The sequence below is a fragment of the Alosa sapidissima genome, chromosome 6 (assembly GCF_018492685.1).
Source record: "Alosa sapidissima isolate fAloSap1 chromosome 6, fAloSap1.pri, whole genome shotgun sequence".
NCBI classification, from domain to species: Eukaryota; Metazoa; Chordata; class Actinopteri; order Clupeiformes; family Clupeidae; genus Alosa; species Alosa sapidissima.
In genome coordinates, this window is record NC_055962.1 from 35,065,763 (window position 1) to 35,086,752 (window position 20,990).

Sequence of the window (20,990 nt, forward strand, 5' to 3'; positions counted from 1 at the left end):
GAGTCCAGTCGACTGTAGTGCTAATGAACAAAGGCCTGCAGCTCCATAGAAACCACCCTCATCTTCAGAGTGAATGACCCCACTTCAACTTCACTGGCCTGAGTGGATCACCTGATGAGTCTTAAAAAAGTCTCTCTATGCGATACAACACTAGGTAGAATAATGCGAAGTAGAATTCGAATAATGCTGTTTAAGTTCTAGAGTTAAAGAGAAGAGCAAAGCAGCACAGTTAGCATAATGAACACATACTTTCATGGGTTTTCATGACCATTTTAGGCATCTTAAGGCCCATTTGTGTAGATTTAGTATGACATTATCAGTTATAATGGAAAGCCACAATGATGCAATATACAACCATTTGCCTTGATGGGCAGTTCTGTCAGTCGTACCACATGGGTTTTGGGCTCATGGGTTTTGTTTTCCTATGAGCGCCAAGTGCTAAATGAAGCGTTGATCTTAACTGCGCTACAAGTCAGTTTGAGAATGTGGCATCCAGGAAATGATTGTATTTAATGTTTTGAGTGCTATATTCTCTCAGTGGTGCATGGAGCCATCTTCGTGATGTTGCTGAGTTGAGCTGAGGGTTCACCTCTCTGCATTTTACTCTTTAACTTTATTACACGGCTCTTCGGAGTGCTGCAGAATGCTCCATTCACTTGAATGGGCCTTCCCAACGTTCGGTGGTCTGCTAAATCTCAATAACAGACCGTTGCTAAGTATATACAACATCTAACAATACAAGCTTCTATTGAGAGTCTTCAGCTTTCTATAGAACACATGAGGAGAATGTTTTGTTTCATGTGTGTGTGCGCACCAGGGAAGGTTGAGGGACTGACGTCAGCGTACTGAAGTCTTTGGCTGTGTGTGTGTGTGTGTGTGTGTGTGTGTGTGTGTGTAGAGCACGGTGATGACGCGCATCGAGATCGACCACGAGCACCAGGCGCTGGTGACGCGCTCGCAGCAGCTGCTCAGCGCCATGCAGAAGAAGAAGCAGGAGGAGGAGGAGCGCGCGCGCCTCCTGCGCATCCAGGAGGAGATGGAGCGCGAGCGCAAGAGGAGGGAGGAGGAGCAGCAGCGACGCAAACAGGAAGAGGAAGAACGCAAACTGTGAGTCCCTGATTGGCTGCTCAGTGCCATGTTCTCTTGATTGCGCCTGCTTGACATAGCCTCAGTGAAATGCTCTCGACGGCGGTTCTGTTGGCGATGTTTTTGCCCACAAAGGTAGCTTGATGGTAAACAGGCTCGGCTGTTGATTGGCCCCTGTGGGAAATATAACACTAGGAATTTAACACCTCTACTCTGTATATCTGACACAAATATACACAGATTTAAAAAGCAAGTTGAATGGTTCAGTTTGTATGTGCATCTACTGTACACACTCTTACCCTGGGATAATTATGCATGGAAATTACACATGGAAAGTTTGCGTATGTATCAGCAAAAGTGCCTAGGAATTTAATCATGGCCTAGAGAATGCCAAGGTTCTGTTTTATGTAGTCTAGTTCATAAGATTCTCTAGCCTGGGTGTTCCCATGCTGCCTTGCGCGCGATTTCGATTCACGCTGCTAAGGCAGCCTGGAGACCATGGAGCAAATTTTCGCCTGAGATAGGGAACCAATCACAGAACAGGGGGGAAAGCAAGACGATGATGAGCTATGCACAGACGCATTTGATAGACATCTGTGGCACCCAATAAACGGATCTGGGCATTTTTTTAAAATACGAGAAAATGAACGTTTGGTTCCCAGACCACGTCTCATTGAGAAGTGGTGGCGCTAGCCAGGCTAAAGATTCTCGGTGTGCCCAGAAATTATTTTAGTACATTCACCTCAATGGCAGTGTATGTATCAAGCACTCAAGCACTTTGTACTGTGTACATACAAAAAAAGCCTTTCACTTGAGTTTGAGGAGCACAGTCTGCAGTGTCTGTAAATGCAGACGGCACAGTACCTGCACCTACTCCAGTGAAATACTCTATAGTGAAACACTTTGCATGGAATGTTGTGCAGATGTGCCTAAGAACTGCTGCTAAAAGGGCCTTGTAGTAAAAATTATTTGTAAGTACATACTGTAAACAAATGTAATCTTAACTTCATCAGCCTGTCTGCCTCATATTGTATTAACTACTGATTTGTGCCTGGTGAAGACACGCCTTGACCATTTGCAAATCAAGTCGTTTGTCATGTACGATGGCCCAGGTTTTGTCTCATGCCAGACTTCACCATAGGCGGTCGGTGCCAATTAAGCACGCATAGGTCCCGGGCATGTCTGAACTTTTCCACTGGAGCAGACAAAGAGCCTACTAACAAGATAAAAGGCAGTGACATATGAGAATCGGGAGGTGACTTGAACAGAGGCAACTTGGTTCATGTTCTCCTCCTCAGCGTCTCCCTTTCTTAACACATCTTAGTTCTGTTTTGCTTCCACGTCATTTTTAATTCTCACCACAGCCTCTGATGCTAAGGTTTTTCTCTACCTAGTTGAATTCTTAGTGGGCCAAAGAAATACATTTTTTCCTTAATGAGATTTATTTTAATAGTTACTGTTTTGACGGTGTATGAACAAGCTCTCTGCAACAGAAGCACTTTACTGTTTAGGTGTACTATGCCCTTTTAGTTGAGATTGAGGAGCGCAGTAGGTAGTCTTTGTAAATGCAGATGACACTATGCCTACAATGGCCTCAGACATATTTGGTCACGCCTGGCCGCCATATTTTTTTGATGAGTGTCATAAAATCCTTCATAAGAGGCGTCACCTAGCATTCCACATTATTTTATTCCCATCTTGGGTCATTTTGGGGGACAGACCGGAGTTTATGGGCCTTGTCGTTATTACAGGGTCCCTCCAAAAAAAGCCCACTTGGCAGGTGCATGTGAAGGGCACCGTCGTGAACGTGCTGCTCCACTGACCTAAGCCCCTGGACTACCGCCGCCACCACCACCACCACCCTCACAACACCACCGCCACCACCACCACCGCCACCCTCACAACACCACCACCACCACCCTCACAACACCACCACCCTCACAACACCACCACCGCCACCCTCACACCACCACCACCGCCACCCTCACAACACCACCACCACCACCGCCACCCTCACACCACCACCACCCTCACAACAACACCACCACCCTCACCCCACACCACCACCACCACCACCACCCTCACAACACCACCACCACCGCCACCATGCTCACACACACACACCACCCTCACAACAACACCACCACCCTCACAACACCACCACCCTCACAACACCACCACCCTCACAACACCACCACCGCCACCCTCACAACACCACCACCACCACCACCACCGCCACCCTCACACCACCACCACCACCACCCTCACAACAACACCACCACCCTCACAACACCACCACCACCACCCTCACAACACCATCACCACCACCACCCTCACAACACCATCACCACCACCACCCTCACAACACCACCACCACCACCCTCACAACACCACCACCACCGCCACCATGCTCATACACACACCACCACCACCACCACCCTCACACACACACAGCCTGCTCCTCCTGCCTGCCACAGAGCTACGAGTAATATGCATATTATGAGACATTCAATTACGACGAGGCAGCGAGCCAGAGTTCTGGAGCCGGTGTCTGTTCAGGATGGGCGGCCATGAGGGAGAGTGTTATTTACTGGTCGCGGCGAATTTTGGCATGAGCACGGAGCACTGACATGAGCTTTGGTTCACCTGACCTCGCCTGACCTTGCCTCTGGATCAATGGGACGAGGCTGCCCTTCCGCCACAGTAGAGAGAGAGAGGAAAACATTATGATTTTCTTTTTTCGATCTTTCTGCCGTCTCTCAGGAAAGCAGAGATGGAGGTGAAGAGGAAGCAGGAGGAGGAGGAGCGGAAGAAGAGGGAGGAGGAGGAGAAGAGGCTGCAGGAGACGCTGCAGGTGAGGCCAGAACATGGAACGGCATCTCACTGTTCGCACAATAAGCACATTTCTCTCTCTCTCTCTCTCTCTCTCTCTCTCTCTCTCTCTCTCTCTCTCTCTCTCTCTCTCTCTCTCTCTCTCTCTCTCTCTCTCACCCTTTCCCCTTCTCTTTCACTCTCTGTCTCCATGGTGAGGAGTGGTTTCAATTTCACTTGATGGAAGCACTTTAGGGGCTTCGTGAGAGAGTTTGCCCTTTTCTATTTCATGCGCAAGGCAAGATTGTTTTCAGTCCACTTTCTTTACACTCAGTAGTCTGAGTCATCCTCTCCTCTCCTCTCCCTGATCCTGCTCCCTCTCTCTTCTCTCCCTGATCCTGCTCCCTCTCTCTTCTCTCCCTGATCCTGCTCCCTCTCTCTCCTCTCCCTGATCCTGCTCCCTCTCTCTCCTCTCGCTGATCCTGCTCCCTCTCTCTCCTCTCCCTGATCCTGCCCTCTCTCTTCTCAGCCCATGTTGTTCTATGTGTTTAAAACATATCTCTCTGTCTTAGCCTGCTACCACCAGAGCATTCTTTTATTGTGAAGCACTTTGGATGTGATTGTGCTATATAAATGCAATGTGTTTGCTTTGTGGAGAGGGTCTGGACACTGTCCACTGGGAAATGTGTTCTAATCCTAGCATCGTGAGGGCCGCAGACTTCGCGTCAATGGACTAGTTTGTCAGAAGTAGTACGGGCAAAGTTGACTAGGTCTTGAGGGTAGCTGATGCCAAATATGTGGTTGTGACCTTCATCTGAGGTAGAGATCCTGTTCTGGCATTTAAGTCTCCACAGAACAGTACCTGGCCTGGAAGTAGTTGATCTGACTACTGGAGATTAGTATGGATCAGTATGGAGATTCAGAGGGGAGAACGTAAAGAACATAGAGGAAATATGGATATCTCTCTCTCTCTATCTCTCTCTCTCTCTCTCCATGTTTCTCTCTCATTTCACCTCTTCATCTCACTCTGTCTTTTCATTCTCTTCTCATCCTTCTGTCATGATCGCTCGTCTTCATCACACTCCTCTTTCCTCTCACTTCCTCTCTCTATCCCTCGTTCCTCTTCGTCTTCCTCTCCTACAGCAGTTGCTCTGTGTTGAGCGGCGCTGGGCTTGAACTGGATGAATCACTGCTTCCAGCTTTTATCCTCGCGACTGCCTGGCTCCCTGTCTTGATCAAAGAGGGCGACCTAAGGCCTTCCCCCTGCGGCTCTGTCCCCCCCCCAGCCCTCTCATGCCTCGTCTGCTAACCCTCCTCCTCCGTCCTGGTCTCTTGCTGCTCTTCTCCTCTCCTCTCTTTTTTTGGCTGTCTCAGACTTTTTCCTTTTTGAATGTTATTTTCTTTATCTCTTTCTTTCTTTCTCTCTCTCTGCGGATGCTAAGTTGCTGAGTTTAACTTTTGGCTCTCCTGCACACTTTCTCTTCAGTTCTCTTTCTCACTTTTTGTCTCTTTATAGTGTCTCTGCATAAACACAAAAACCTCTCTCCTGTGAGGACTTTTAGAGTTGTGCCTCACGGTTAACGGCTCAAAATTGGCTGCCTCGCAAATCTCCTACCCAGTCATGAGTAACAGAGTCACTCTCGGCCGCTCTCACTGTTACAGTACATGGTCGGTTTGTTTTTATGTTTTTTAAGCTGACTGTCTCCCCCTGGAGAAACACACCCATTTTTTTTATTTTATTTTTTTTCTAAGGCTGCGTTTGACGCTTGGCCCCCGTCGCAGCGCAGTGTGTGTCCTAGATGGGGTGGCGTAAGCCTCGTCTGTCCCCTAACCCTGGATTTGAGCGCTGATAGGCTGCTATGTCCTAATTGAGTGAATGGAAACCCTCCAGAGGGAGTGAGAGAGCCGTGGCCCCTGTGAGGACCCACAGATGGACACACACACAGTCCAGGCTCATTAGCGAGACGCCCTGACCACACCGTTTGATGTGAGGGGCTTAAGTGCCGCTGACACACAAGTCCAGCTCTTGGCCTGCATGCACACCGTGTGTCAGCGGAAACCTTTTGCTTGATGTGTGCGGGGGGAGATAAAGGAAGACAACGCACACCTTTTGCAATCCAACGCGCCGACTTAAGCGATTACAGAACGGTACATCGGAGTTAGAAGGTCTCGCGCACTTGTTGGCTCCTTCACAGATAGTTTTGTATGTCACACAGGTTTGCTAAGCAAGGGCTGCCTTTGGTTCCTTACTTGACTTAAGTGGAACAGCCGGAAATGTGCTAGAACATTCATGTCATTTCTTTGCACTCAGACAAGAAATTCGGCCCTCATTTTGTAAACAATGTACTTTTGGATTATGGATCTATGGACCATCTCTTTCTTTCTGACCTCAGGCGTGTGTGTGTGTGTGTGTGTGTGTGCTCGCGCGCGCACGCACACGCCCTTCATGAGTTGAAGTTGACTTAGAGAGCAGACATATCCATCCATCATCTTCGCTGTTTTCCCACTTTCTCACTTTTCTCACACACACACACACACACACACACACACACACACACACACACACACACACACACACACACACACACACACACACACACACACACACTTCATTATGGAGGAGGACGTGCCACTGTGTGACAGTGGATATTAAGTAGTCTGCCCGTACTGTCCTAGGTCCACTGTGACTGTGTGTGTGTGTACTTTTAATCTTTGTTATAGATCACTGCCGTACGCTTATGTGTGTCACTTCAAAGCCAGAAGAAAGTTGTCCTGAACATATACTACCGGTTCTCGACTGTTGTAGAAAGCAATGGCTGATCTTTAATGCAATATTTACATTGCCTATTACTGTATCAACAACCATTCATCCAATGTTCCAAAGGCACATTCTGTTTACTAATCTGATATCATTTTAAAAGGCTAACTGAGAAGACATTGGAGAACCCTTTTGCAATTATGTAAGAACATAATATAATCTGAAAACTGCTGCCCTGATTAAAAAAAACAATGCAACTGATCTCAGTTGGTATTCTGTCTATAATGGAGTGGAATGGACTTTTCTAAGTGACCCCAAACTTGTGACCGGTAGTGTATTGTGTTACACAGTTACACAGAGGGTATGTAAACATGCCTGTCTGAAGTTGACTTTAATTAAGATTTTCTTTCTGTATACTGCCACCCAAGGTCAACCCTGTGTGAGAACTCCATCTACCCTATGTGACATGGGACATTAAATGTGTATGGGGGCTGGTTTCTAAACTGTGGTGTGTGTGTGTGTGTGTGTGTGTGTGTGTGTGTCAGGAGGAGATGGAGCGGCAGGTGGCGGCCGAGCGTGAGGAGGAGGCGGCTCGGCAGGCCATTCTGGAGCAGGAGCGGCGTGACCGCGAGCTCGCCATGAGGATCGCCCAGAGCGAGGCCGAGCTCATCCCCGAGGAGACGCAACTGGATGCCGGGCTGCGCAGGTAACACACACACACACACAGACATGCACAAACACAGAGACTCACCTGTGGGGCACACAGACACATTATGAATGTACTATATACGCATTCAAAGAGCAGATAAACATGCACACACAGTTGAAAAGAAAGGTGCCATCACAGGGCAGATGTCAGCTCGTCTGTTCTGGTCTGTAGATGTGTGAATGACACATTCATCTGTGCCAACACATTCGTCGCCAGGGTGCTGTGAACATCATTATCCCCCATATCACACTGTCATGTGGTCACAGTCACGGTTTCCTGTGTCCACTCACACGTTCACTCGTATATGATGAGACATGTCTGAGTTGAGGTGATAGAGATGTGTAAAGGGATTACATGAGACACAGCAGCCATCGCTGAAACACTGGGCCTCAGGGAACTGTCAAGCCTAATGTCACAGTTTTTACAAGCTTTGGAGGTGTGATGTCTGTCTAACCTTTTTGTTTTTTTTAATGTTTGTCACCCTTTCTCCCTCTCTCTGTCTCTCTCTTTGTCTCTCTTTCTGTCCATGCCTTTTTTTCGCTCTCTCTCTCTCTCTCTCTCGCTCTCTCTCTCTCGCTCTCTCTCTCTCTCTCTCTCTCTCTCTCTCTCTCTCTCTCTCTCTCTCTCCCTCCCTCTCTCCCCCCCCCTCTCTCTCTCTCTCTTTCTAACACACATCTTTCTCTGAACTCTATGCTTTCTGTCCTTGTTTTTTTCTTTCAGTAATGGCTCAAGTGTTCCATCGTCCCCAGAGCGAGTGAAGTAAGCCCTTAGACGCCCCGACCTTCTCTCAATCTGAATCCGACATGTTTTCCATGATCTGTGCCCCTCCTCCTCCATGCATGCCCCCCCCCCCCCCCCCCCGCCCCCCCTCCCATGTGATCTGCCAATCAGTCTCAGTCCCACTCCTACTGACTCTAACCCTGGCGAGCAGCCATTAACCTGAAAAACTAAACTGTTCATCAACCGCCCATTGATTCACAATGACTCAGAGAGTTAGCATTTAAGTCCTTTATAAATATATCTCCATTGTTGTTCTAAATGCAGCAGAGATGTGTAGGCACAATGATCTCACTGATGCACAATCAAAACTTTAGTCCAACAGAAAGGTAATTGACATTATGGTGTTGTATGGTGGTGGGTTTTTGAAAGGTGCTCTTTAATGTGATGGCTTTCTGTTTTCAGTGTTCCTGCACAACCAAAGCTCAAGAGTTTGACCATGTAGGTGTTTACATTTTCTTCCTCTGTAGTTCTCACCTTTAGAGAAACCCTAGATTTCAAGGGTTTACGTTACATTTCACCAGCACAACTGCACAAAGTAGGTGTTTTTCTTTTGGTGGTGGTTTATTCACTTAGTTCACCTGAGCACAGGTAGGTCCTTCCCCCACAGCGGCAGTGTCCCTAGCTCCGCAGCCTTTAGCATTAGTGGGCAAGGCTCAGGTTCAGAGAATGTTCAAGTCAGCCATCTGCATATCCTCTGCTGTTTCTGAATTAGAGGGTGTGATTCAGAAACAGGGATTCACAGAGAAAAGAGTTGTCTACGAATGGTAGAATACAAAAATACATACATAGATGTGATATATGTGATAGAATCTGGGGAAACCCATCACATGGTGAAATTTCACCAACTTATGTTCATCCAGGATTTTGCGAGGATGGTATCCACGATGTTGCTAGAATAGTATCAGAATCTTAAATTGGTGGAATTTCACCAGAGAGGATTGAAACAGAGCAGAAATCAAGGATTTTTGATTTCACCATCTGATGGGTTTTGCCAGATCCCATCACATATGTATGGACAAAAACTTCGGTAACACTTTACTTGACAGTATCGACATAAGAGTGACATGACACTGTCATGACACATGAATCCTAACCCTAACCCTATCTCTATCCCTAATCCTAATCCTAACCTTAATTTGTTATGACAAAAACCGAATGTCACTTAATAACAGAAGCGTTATGTGATAAATGTTTATGACACGTTCATGACACGTCATGTCACTCTTATGTCGATGCTGTCAAGTAAAGTGTAACCAAAACTTCTGAACCAGAGCATTCCCATCTCCACAAACCACCAAGTAGTACCACACACCACCAAGTCTGACACCACACATCCTTGTTGGGAAGGTAATAGCAGTAAAGCACCTGGTCTCCTGAGTGGGAGACGTGAAGACTATTGAGGCTGAACGACGCTCGAAACTGTGTCCCAATATTTTAACATAATGTGCATGCTAGCCGGACAGTTTCTGTCACATAACATGCTCTGTGGCCCATCGTAGAGTGATGGGAGAAGTGTAGTCATAGAGGAACAGACCGTGGCTTGGGTGTGTTCAGCCCACCGTCTCCTGACAGCGGGCCCACTCGGATAATAAGCGTTTAAGTGAACAGGGACACAGCAGCCTTACGGGGAAACTTATGGATTCTCCATGGGAGACGAGGCTCCGTTTGTCTCTCAGGCTTTTTAATGGGCTCGACTGCAGCGTACTTGTTTTTAGCTTCGCTCTGCAGAGACGAGCTGTCTCCATCCTCAGCCTCTCTAAGTTGGGCACTGCGGTGTCAGTGTGAATGGAGCACGTTGGGCTGTGGTGTCAGGAACCGAGAGTTTCAAGTGCATGTTGCATATAGTGCTTGTGCGGTGCAGAAAACGGTCACACAAGTTCAAAAAGAATACACACACACACCCACGCACACACACACACACTAACACACACTTACACTCACACTCAGCACACACACACACACACACACACACACAAACGCGCACTCTCCCTCACACACACAGTCATTTCAGATTCACATCACACACACACACACACACACACACTCACACTAACACACACTTACTCACACTCAGCACACACACACTCACACTTACACTCATACTCACTCACGCACACACTCACTCACACACACACACACACACACACATATACACACACACACACACACAAACGCACACAAACGCACTCTCTCCCTCACACACACACTCATTTCAGATTCACATCACATCAGAGACACATTTGCCACATAAACACACTCAGACTCCCAGACAAGCAGAGTGATGGTGTAAAGCCAAACTGTATGCAGATCTTGATGATGAAGTAGCATAATCCCGGCAGCGTGTCACTAAGATGACTAATCTGTCCTCTGGGCTCACCACTTTCTATAGGGAAGAAATGGCCAAGGAAATGTCTGATCTTCTCTCTCGGTGGGTAGTGACATTCAACTTACCTTCAAGCAAGAATGGGCTTAAAAGAATCAGTGGAAAATCACCAATAAATGGAATGACTAAGAAAACAAATCATTTTGAAATATCAAGCTATTATTCATCTTCCTGATCTTGGATTAATTCCTTGTAATTTGTTTTAATTTAGTTGGAATTGAAACTGCTGTGAATTTGCATGACTAGATGATCTGTGACTAGTTGTCAATCAGACGGAACATGTGACTTGTCTCGCAAGTGAAACCTTTTCATATTCATTCAAGCATCCGCTTAATTTAATCCACAATCCAAGGTATGAGCATAGCAAGTTTTCAATGGAAGAAATAACTGCCTGTAAATCCTCTTCTGGGAGCAAGCGTGTGGAATCCACTCTCCATTTCACGGCTGAGAGCCTTAACTGACCCTCTCTCTCCCTCCTGGTGGAGAGCTGCCACCTCCTGTACGGATCCTCCAGGGCTGGCTGTAGACAGCGGTGTTTAGTATAGTGTGGAATGGATGTGAATGGGAAACATCCAGAAGAGCATGTGCCGCGCCAGCTAATGCAGAGCCTGCTAATCCTGTGAGCAGAATTTGATGTATAATTGGCTCTGCCGGCCAACCAAGAAGCCACACACACACACACACACACACACACACACACACACACACACACACACACACACACACACACACACACACACACACACACACACACACACACACACACACACACACACACACACACCCCATGGCACATGGGACGGCGAGAGGGAGTCCGAACAGCATGTGACCACTCGGCCAGCCGGCCTCTCAAGGTCAACCAGTGCGGCACGCTCCCGGCAGCGCTGCGGAATTACCCTATTGCACTAGGCAGAGAGCTGACCGTCCACGGGAGGCCCTGGCCAGCCAATGGGATTAGAGAATGTGAAGCCCCTGAGTTCACACCGGCCCCGCCTCAGGGGGAGTGGCGAATCAGCAGGTGGGCAGGCTGGACCGAGGTGGGATGGGCCGGTCAGAGCTAAGAGGGCCAAAGGAGGCGAAGGTGGAAAAGGTGTGTGTGTGTGTGTGTGTGTGTGTTGCGGAACAGTGAGGGCATGTTTACAGATAGGGTTAAAATGAGATTACTGGCAAATGCACATTCAGCAGTCCTCGTGGGACCATAACTATTTATAGACAAGTCAGAAGTGACTACTACAAATTCTCTTTAGTCATCAACTGGTCTAATTCTTATGGGATTTTTAAGAAATGTATCCGCAAATCTATTCCAGTCTAATCCATCTCTCTGAGGTTATACTGTAGTTTGTTCATTTTGTGTCAAAAAGGCGGGTTCCCTCATTAACCACTTCTTTTCTCCTGAAACCATGCGTACCCTCCTTTCTCTAATCCTTTGTCTTCAGAAATCACTAATATGTGATGCTGCCTAATGCTGACCCCCCCCCCCCCCCCCCCCCCCAACATGAAATGTATCTGAGTAAACGTCTGCGTCTGCTCTGTGTTGGCTTTGTTTTGATTTGCCCTCATCACAGGGGTCCCCAGGTGCAGGCCAACAAGGCTGCCGCCGCCAGCACCAAGAAGTACGAGCTGAGCAAATGGAAGTACGCTGAGCTACGAGACGCCATCAACACGTCCTGTGGTAAGATGCTTGATATCTGCCTGAGCTGAAGGTGATTTGAGCTTTCACAGTCAATGGTGGCAAGGATGGCTATTTGTCAAGTACACCCAGCAGTCATGCAAAAGGCAGCATTGGTTCCAAGGTTCCAAGTCTGGGAATATTATGGATTCTTTTGATTTTTCTAAACTTGTAAACTTTTTTTCTAAATCAATTTAATTTAATACTCAATTTGGTTTTAGTTTTTTTTTTTAAATTAATTTTCAGGAAAATGTTATGCAATTCATTGAATTTTATTCTCAGATCAATAATCCACATGCACACATATAGTTTCCAGTCTACAGCACGGGTCATTTTAGATGGTGTGATTGCAGCTAAGGTTTGCCATCTTCTGAAGGTTGACTGACTCAATTTAAATATCCTGCAGAGTTCATTTTTGTGAAGCAGCAATATCAAGGGATGAAATATTCAGTGTCTTGACTTCACCATGGGCTCTATAGCTCTGCTTTGCCCGGAACAGTCTTCTCCTATTAGTAAAAACATTTTAAAATATAATCGTCTAAGATTGAAATAGAATTTATTATGCTCAGCCTTACTGAGCTTTACTTAGTAGGAGACCATGATATACAGTATGTAATCAGCTACATGTAATTGAATTGGATATCCTATCCCAACAGCAGTGTTGTTATTTAAAAATAAAACTTTGCCTACGGTTGTGGTAATGTGTGAAACCAACAATGTAGACTAGCTCCCTTGATTGTGAAATTACATTTATACAACTGATGAAATACAGCACCACAGAGGTTAAAAGGAAAACCTCCAGGCTATTGTAGAGGAAGAAATTAGCTGTCAACGTTTCCACGTTTCGACTAACTAACACACTGACTGGTGTGGATTTCCCTTTCTCTAGTATTCTCCATGCTAAAATAGTTTTTGCGGATCCATCCATGTTAGAATGGAATCACTAGGGATTAGGGAGCTGACTTGACATGTTTATCATTTGAATTGTGTCAGATTCTTGTCCTAATAGAAAAGCAACCAGCAAGACAAAAAATGCGTGTATGGTGTCAGGAGCAGTGTCCCTAAAGCGTGTATGGTGTCAGGGGCAGGGCTGTGAAATTGCCCTGCATTTATCTCTTTGAGAAACTAGACAGTAGTCAGCTCATTTTAGAGACTCATTTCATACTGCTCTTCCCTGGAACACTTCTCGTGTGTATTTGAACACAGTAGGACTTAGTATAGCTTCCTGTTTTTTTTTTTTTTACTTGCTATTATCGCTACATCGATTGTTGTTTTCGGCCACAGACCAATCATCATTTCTTAATGTTATGCTCTAAATAGGTCTGCCCTTTTCATATCTGCCTCTTGGGCCAACATTCTCTCTCTGTATTTCTTCCTCCCTTTCTCTCTCTCTCTCTCTCTCTCTCTCTCTCTCTCTCTCTCTCTCTCTCTCTCTCTCTCTCGCTCTCATTCTCTCCAGACATTGAGCTGTTGGCTGCCTGCAGAGAAGAGTTCCATCGCCGTCTGAAGGTATATCATGCCTGGAAATCAAAGAACAAGAAGCGCAATGCAGAAGCTGAGCCGAGGGCTCCCAAGTCCGTCACAGATTATGGTAAGGGTCTCATGAGCCAAGCTAAAGGGCTGCATTGGAGCACATGACTTTCCTATTGAGGGAAAAAATAAAACAAAACAAAAAATAAAGCTTCCCCACCCATCATCAGAGGTAGCCTACACCACTGCATACATTGAACAAAAATGTAATTACATTTTAATGGTAGAGAACAAATCAACAAAATGTGTGTGGTGAAACACAATAACGAGATTTACTCCTATGTATTCCTATGGTCTAAGTCAGGGGTTCTCAAAGTTTTGATTGGTGAGGGCCAATTCAGGAACCCAACATTGAACTGAGGGCCAATTCAGGAACCCAACATTGAACTGAGGGCCAATTCAGGAACCCAACATTGAACTGAGGGCCAATTCAGGAGGCCAACATTGAACTGAGGGGGGAGAAAAAGAAGAAGAAGAAACCTGAATAAACCCCATTTGTAATCATTTTAATGACCAGGTTGCATCTCTACACTTTATATTTATTACATTAAACACATTTTAATGAGCAGGTTGCATCTCTACACTTTATATTTATTACATTAAACACATTTTAATGAGCAGGTTGCATCTCTACACTTTATATTTATTACATTAAACACATTTTAATTCATAACTGAGGCTAAATCTGGCAAAACTTGTGAAACTCTTAAAAAAAATTCCAATGCACACACAATCCCTGGGGTTCTCTACCCTCAACAGACAAATGTGGGATATAACAGTTCTGGTTGCAGTCCATTTCAAGTACAAACTTATTTAGAACAAACAGTCTCAGTGTGCCTTGCTTCTTATCAGCATAGGCCTTATTCAGGGCCAATTCCAGCTACCAAAGCACCACAGGAAAACCTGACGGCCACTAAGCACCACTAAAGAGATTCATTCTTTTCAAAGCACACAGTACAGTTCTTCAGTTTTACAGATGTTATCAGATGTTATCGCGGGCCGCTAGAAATGTTTCCGCGGGCCGCCATTGGCCCCTGGGCCGCACTTTGAGAACCTATGGTCTAAGTAGACTGACCAAGGGCTAATGGGCGGTGTTGTTGGGAGGGGCCTGCAGGCTAGGTATGCTATGGCTAGTGGCAAGTGCTTGCAATCCTCTCCCAAAATACTAGCAAACTTGTCATGCTGTTGTACCAATGTGTCAGAAATGCATAGTAGTTTAGCTAAATTGGTAAAAAATAGTCATGACTTATCAGTGTTGATGGTGCTCTTCGGCCTCTAACTCCCCTGTTGTTTGAGTTAGGCTACCTTGATTAATTGTAAGTGCCTTTCTCAGATCCGTTTTATCTTTTGAATCACTAACAGTGAGACCAGCCAATTTATGTTTCCTTTGTAGAGCCAGGTAATATTCTGTGCTGGATTGGTGTGTTGGATTCATGCTTCTCAATATCTTCAAATATGATTTTGAATTGTTTATGCCAATTTCATTGGATAGCCGTGCTGTCCTGAATATGTTCTAGTCAGTTTTACAACTGTTGCCAGGCAAGACAAGTCTGTGTCAGATTGAGAGCCAAAAAAAGGTAGAAGCACATTGGAATTTTGAGCACATCTCTGGTTTTGACAAGCTGTTAGTTTGGGTCCTCAATATTACAGTTTTGTACGGTAATGTTTACGATGTCTGTCTGGCTCCGGGAGGCAACTGTCACAAAGAATAGGAGAGAGAGCTGCCAATTTGGACACTTGACCATTAAACCCCTCCCTGATCAGACCGGGGGAGTTTGTTCCAACCATTAACTCTCTCATTCTACCTTTTTCCTGTCCTCTGTCTGATGCACAATACAGTAATAATTTCATCAAAAAAAAAAAAAAAAAAGTTCACTGCCAGGCTACATTATTTCAATTTCTTGAGACCCAAGTTGCCATGGCAACAGAGACTCAGAAGTACAAAAAATAAAAATAATAACAATCATAATAAAACAATTTATTGTGATTCCTACTTTAAGTGTCAACTTAACAAAAGACCACATACATCTTCTCTTCACCAAGGGTGAAGAAGCAGTGGCATGCCTGGCAGAGCATGCCAATATCCTCCATGATGTATGTGTGTCTACACACGTTGAACAAAGGGGGTGGGCTGCAAATGGGATCTGTGCATCTGTCAGTAATGGCCGCCTTCATGTGTGAAGAGCAGGGCATGCTTTGGGGAGGAGGGGTATGCTAATAGGGTCATTAACTCGGTAATGTCCATTATATATTATATATTGTATGACGGAGCGCTGAAAATATTCACCCTGTCAATCTTTTTAAAGGTTATTTCTCTCCTTACTCTCTTCTATTTCCACACACAGATGTCTTCTTTTTCTTTTTTTATGTCCTGAATATAATTCTTGGTATAACTTCTGCCCATACGTCTTTGAACATCTCATCATTGAAATGTCTGTTTTATGGTTGTAATTTTGCAAGTCTGATCCAAGTCTGAAGTTGATTGCTGTGTTCACTTCATTTTTGTATAAAATATTGCATTAATTTTCAGGTCATGTGCATCTTCCGAAAAAAGCATGTAAGTCTCTCTGGATAATGTGACACCACTAACAGCAGTGCTCAGCTCTGGCATTAACCATGGACTGTGGTGGGGAGCTCTTTTTTCTTACAAAGCTGTCTGGTTCTGGCATATACACTTACTCCTGAATTTTCTTTTGGTGCTGTCAGGGGCTGTGCATGGGGGCAGCCGTGGCCCACTGGTTAGTACCGGACTTGTAACCGGAGGGTTGCCGGGTTCGAACCTCGACCAGTAGGCACGGCTGAAGTGCCCTTGAGCAAGGCACTTAACTCCTCACTGCTCCCCGAGCGCCGCTGTTGTAGCAAGCAGCTCACTGCGCCGGGATTAGTGTGTGCTTCACCTCACCGTGTGTTCACTGTGTGCTGAGTGTGTTTCACTAATTCATGGATTGGGATAAATGCAGAGACCAAATTTCCCTCACAGGATCAAAAGAGTATATATACTATATACAGAGAATGTTTTGAAGTGGAGAACCTGAATGATCGGAATGCACCCCTTACCTTGCACTGTGTTTACAGTTCTAGTGTGTGAGATATGAAATGAATGAAAGGAATTCATTTCTTAGGTTAGTATCAGGTTAGCAGGTGACAGTTTCTTCATTCCAGCTGGCTTGATGCCTCAAACACACTTAGACTTGCTGCACACCTACAGTACATTCCTTAGGTGAAATGCCTTTCATCCACTTGATCAGCAATCACTGACAGGCATACATTTTATCCATCTAGCAATGAAGCCCCAGTTTATTTTTGGACTACAGAGAGAGTAGACATAACAATGGTGGGAGCATAGACATAACAATTCTAAAAAGCAAGGCAGATGTATATCTCTGACTACTGCCTAGAAAAAAAAAGAAATGGTAATTGATTTTCTGCCAAAGCACAAAGCAAGACAGACTTTGCTTAAGGCTTTCATGAGGCAAATCTGATTGTTCACTGTGCTCTTCTTTCTCCTCTTCTCTTCTTGGTCAAAAGAGAGAAAAAAGATAATGGTCAGTCTTTTAAATAAAGTTGAGATGGACACAATGGACTTGCCAGCCAGGGAAATTGACAGTGTCAACCCGGGACACCACGGTAATGGACTTCAGTCGCGGAAAAGTCGATTGTAGTTGTAGGATAGAAGGACACAAATCAGTCATTAACACATTTGAATCATTGAATGTTGCAGTCATTAACACATTTGAATGAATGATTGATGGATGCATCGTTTAAATAAATTCAAGTAGTTTCAAGTATCAGGGCTAGTAGCACAATTTGCATTTTCTGAGTTCTCTGATGTTTACTTTGGATACAGAGTTGTTGTGATTACTGGGTAAAGAGGCCAGTAAGCTTTGGGACTTTCAGCTTTCATTAAGCCTCAGGATACATTTGGATTTGAATCAGGAGAACAATACAAGCCTTTATAGGCCCTTATTGTTTTCATTTCATTTATTTTATGTTTAGTCAGTGTTTCATTGTTCCACCTTCAGAGAGCCTCCGCCAGCCACATGTTCCCTCCAGCACTAATTTCTCAGCTCCTGAGAGCCCTGTCCACACACAGAGAAACATCCCCTCAAACGTTCACTCGCAGAACTATAAGATCACAAAGTTAGTAAGGGGGGGGGGGGGTGTTGTCCTCAAGGCTCAATTTCTATCCCGGATTGTTTGAGGGAGGGTAATTAGTGGACCGCCATGCCCAAGTGATTTCATCACACACACACACACACATACACACACACACACATACACACACACACACACACACACACACACACACACAGACACACACACAGACACACACACACACACACACACACACACACACACACACACACACTGCTGGAGGGGGAGCAGGACCCGGTGGAGGCCCAGTCAAAGCTGGTGTAGGACACACTGAAGTTAGCAGCAGAGTCCCATAGCATTAAGGCCATTATCATTCTGTTGAAGAAGCTCATCCTTTTCTGTTGGCTACTGTGTGCTGCAGGTGTGCTAGTGTAAAATCAAGCTTCATTACTTGGCTGTTTCCAGCTGTGTTTTCCTATCTTTTGCTCCACTTAACATGCCTCATAGAGGTGTTTGATTTATTGATTGATTTATTTTGTTTGTTTCCATGTGTATTGTCTTCTCCTTGTGCAGATTTATTTATGAGTAACACATTGTCTGACAAACTCACTCTGCCCATACCCTGCTCATGCTTTAAATTATACTGTATATTATGGTGCTTAAGACAGGTGAGTAGGTGGGAAGTTGTGCTCAGATGTGGGGCAAAGGTGTACTGTATGGGGCAAATATGTACTGTATGGTGCAAATGTGTACTGTATGGGGCAAAAGTGTTAGGCACCCATTAGATTTGTTGTTTTAGCAATGTTACGATGACCATATATTTCTCATGTATTTTATTAGGATGGATAGATAGATAGATAGATAGATAGATAGATCAACCAGAAGATAGAGGGAATATAACAAAACTAAAACAAAACAAATGTGCATTTCTGGTTTAGGTCTTTTGCATCCATGTGATTGGTTGTTTTTGCAGTGTTATAATGACCAATCTCGCAAGGTGGAAGCTGGAGCCGGTTGGTACTGGCACTGGTTCTGTCTCGGACACATTGGTATCAGAAGTGGGAAGGAGATGACGACACTTTGACAGATCAAAGATCTCATTGAAAAGCTACAGCTGGAATTCAATTCAATTGAATTTTATTTGTAAGGGACAGTGTGAAATTAAAACATACATGTAACCATTTGATGCATTGCACCAGACTTAGCCTTGGGCTAATTTACATCTGCTGTCCCACAAGAGTATATTGCTCACCTAAAGTGGAATAAGAATGGCCATTTCTATTCAAAGAACCTTAATTAGGCAAGCTGACACTGTATTACCACCTGGGAATACAATGAAGAGGGTCACTGGAGATTTACTTTTCAGTACAGAACTTTTCAGGTGGCTCCTCCACTTTGCGCCCTGCCAAAATACTCTTGACACCGCAGCGACAGTTCTAGGGTGAGCCACGGTCAAGTAAGCATCTGATCTCGAGACCCCCATTGTAGCTGTATCTACCAGCAGCTTCTGGCAGGCCAGACAGGGGTGAAGAAAGAAAGCTCCATCAACAGCTTCCCCCTTGGGTGATTGATTATAACACTGTTAAAACAACAAATCTAATGGTAACTTGAGACTAAAATTTGAGGATGAAATTGACATTTTATGTGTATTTTTAAAAGGCCTAAATATGGTGAACATATTTTCTGTGTTCTCTGGTCATATTCTAATTAAGAAAGTGATAAATGAACAATATGGTCCTTATAGTATTGCTGAACCAAAACATGTACATGTAAGGTGCCTGAGACCTTTGCACAGTACTGGATGTTTGAATTTCTTCATCCTCTACCAGACACGCATACCTGATCTCGGCCACGTTAAAAAAAAAAAAAAAACTGGCTTCACATCGCCACAGTGAATACACTTAAAATTAATAAGGCTTTCTGCCGAATTTCATGTCTCGCTGCCAGACATTCGTGTGCCAGATCTTCAATCAGCATGGTGTTAAGAACAGCCAGGCAACCTGGACTTTAACACCTGTCTGGCAGCAGATCTAGTCATTTGTATTCATGTCGGAGGTGATATGGCTCAACTGGCTACAGCACCCGTACCTTATAGGGATTTGAGTCCAACCCAGGTCATTTCCCTACCCCTCCCCATCTCTCGCTCCCACTCACTGCCTGTCAGTCTCTCCACAGTCCTGTCAGATTAAAGGCATAAAAGCTCCCCCGAAATTGGACGCTTCTAGCCCATTACAATCTGCTATAGTTTACAGATCATGGATGGATACATTTGCAGTATGTGCATCATCCATCTGCCATCTCCCGTCTATATAGGAGCCTGACTGTATTCCATGTCAGTATCAGAGTATGCGCATCTGAATTTGAATCTCAAGCAGCCAGAGTATGGGAACTTGACCTACAGTGGGCATTAACCCTTAATAACCCTGAGGCTCTGGTGTGGAGATCTTCCAATGTGACGCCATCTCCTGGCTTGTCCTGCCCTCAGCCCAGCAGAACCCTGCTCCACCAATCCCGGCGCGGCAGCATGAGATCGCCATGAACCGCCAGCAGCGCTACTTCCGTATCCCCTTCATCCGACCGGGCGAGCAGTACAAGGATATGCAGGGCAAGAAGAAGGGCTGGTGGTACGCCCACTTCGACGGCCCCTGGATCGCCCGACAGATGGAGCTGCACCCGGACAAGCATCCTATTCTGTTGGTGGCAGGTGAGTGTGTTTTGTGTACTGTATGTGCGTGTGTGTGTCCATAATTGTAGCATTTACTGTATATGCAAGTCAGTGTATGTGTCTATGCATTTATTCTCTCTCTGTGTGTGTGTGTGTGTGTGTGTGTCCATAATTGTACCATTTATATGCAAGTCAGTGTATGTGTCTTTGCATTTATTCTGTGTGTGTGTGTGTGTGTGTGTGTGTGTGTGTCTTGGTGCCTGGCTGGCACAACCCACTGATACAAATGCATACCATGTTTGTTAAAAAATAGATACAGCTCTGGAAAAAAGTAAGGTCATATTCCAAATTAAGAGACCACTGCAAATTTGACTGTCAACTCATTTGAATGTCACTCAGCAACCATAGGGTGACATCAGAAAAATGTACAGAGGTCTCTTTATTTTTTCCAGAGCTGTAGGCCTACATTTAATATTTTTATTGAGAAGGATTGCTTCTCATCTT

The 20,990-nt window shown here is 45.1% G+C and overlaps 1 protein-coding gene across 4 annotated transcripts in view; it reads left to right on the forward strand.

Moving 5' to 3' along the window:
- myo6a (myosin VIa) overlaps positions 1-20,990 on the forward strand; it is an 81,721-nt gene that overhangs the window by 57,946 nt on the left and 2,785 nt on the right. The window contains exons 26-35 of one of the 4 annotated variants that reach the window (XM_042095304.1): positions 899-1,107; positions 3,850-3,940; positions 7,201-7,361; positions 8,085-8,123; positions 8,547-8,582; positions 10,534-10,572; positions 12,093-12,199; positions 13,656-13,787; positions 16,257-16,283; positions 20,307-20,525. In XM_042095304.1, coding sequence (XP_041951238.1) covers positions 899-1,107; positions 3,850-3,940; positions 7,201-7,361; positions 8,085-8,123; positions 8,547-8,582; positions 10,534-10,572; positions 12,093-12,199; positions 13,656-13,787; positions 16,257-16,283; positions 20,307-20,525 — 1,060 coding nt within the window. The remainder of the gene's footprint in view (positions 1-898; positions 1,108-3,849; positions 3,941-7,200; positions 7,362-8,084; positions 8,124-8,546; positions 8,583-10,533; positions 10,573-12,092; positions 12,200-13,655; positions 13,788-16,256; positions 16,284-20,306; positions 20,526-20,990) is intronic. The other 3 variants (XM_042095305.1, XM_042095306.1, XM_042095309.1) reach the window with 3 other exon arrangements.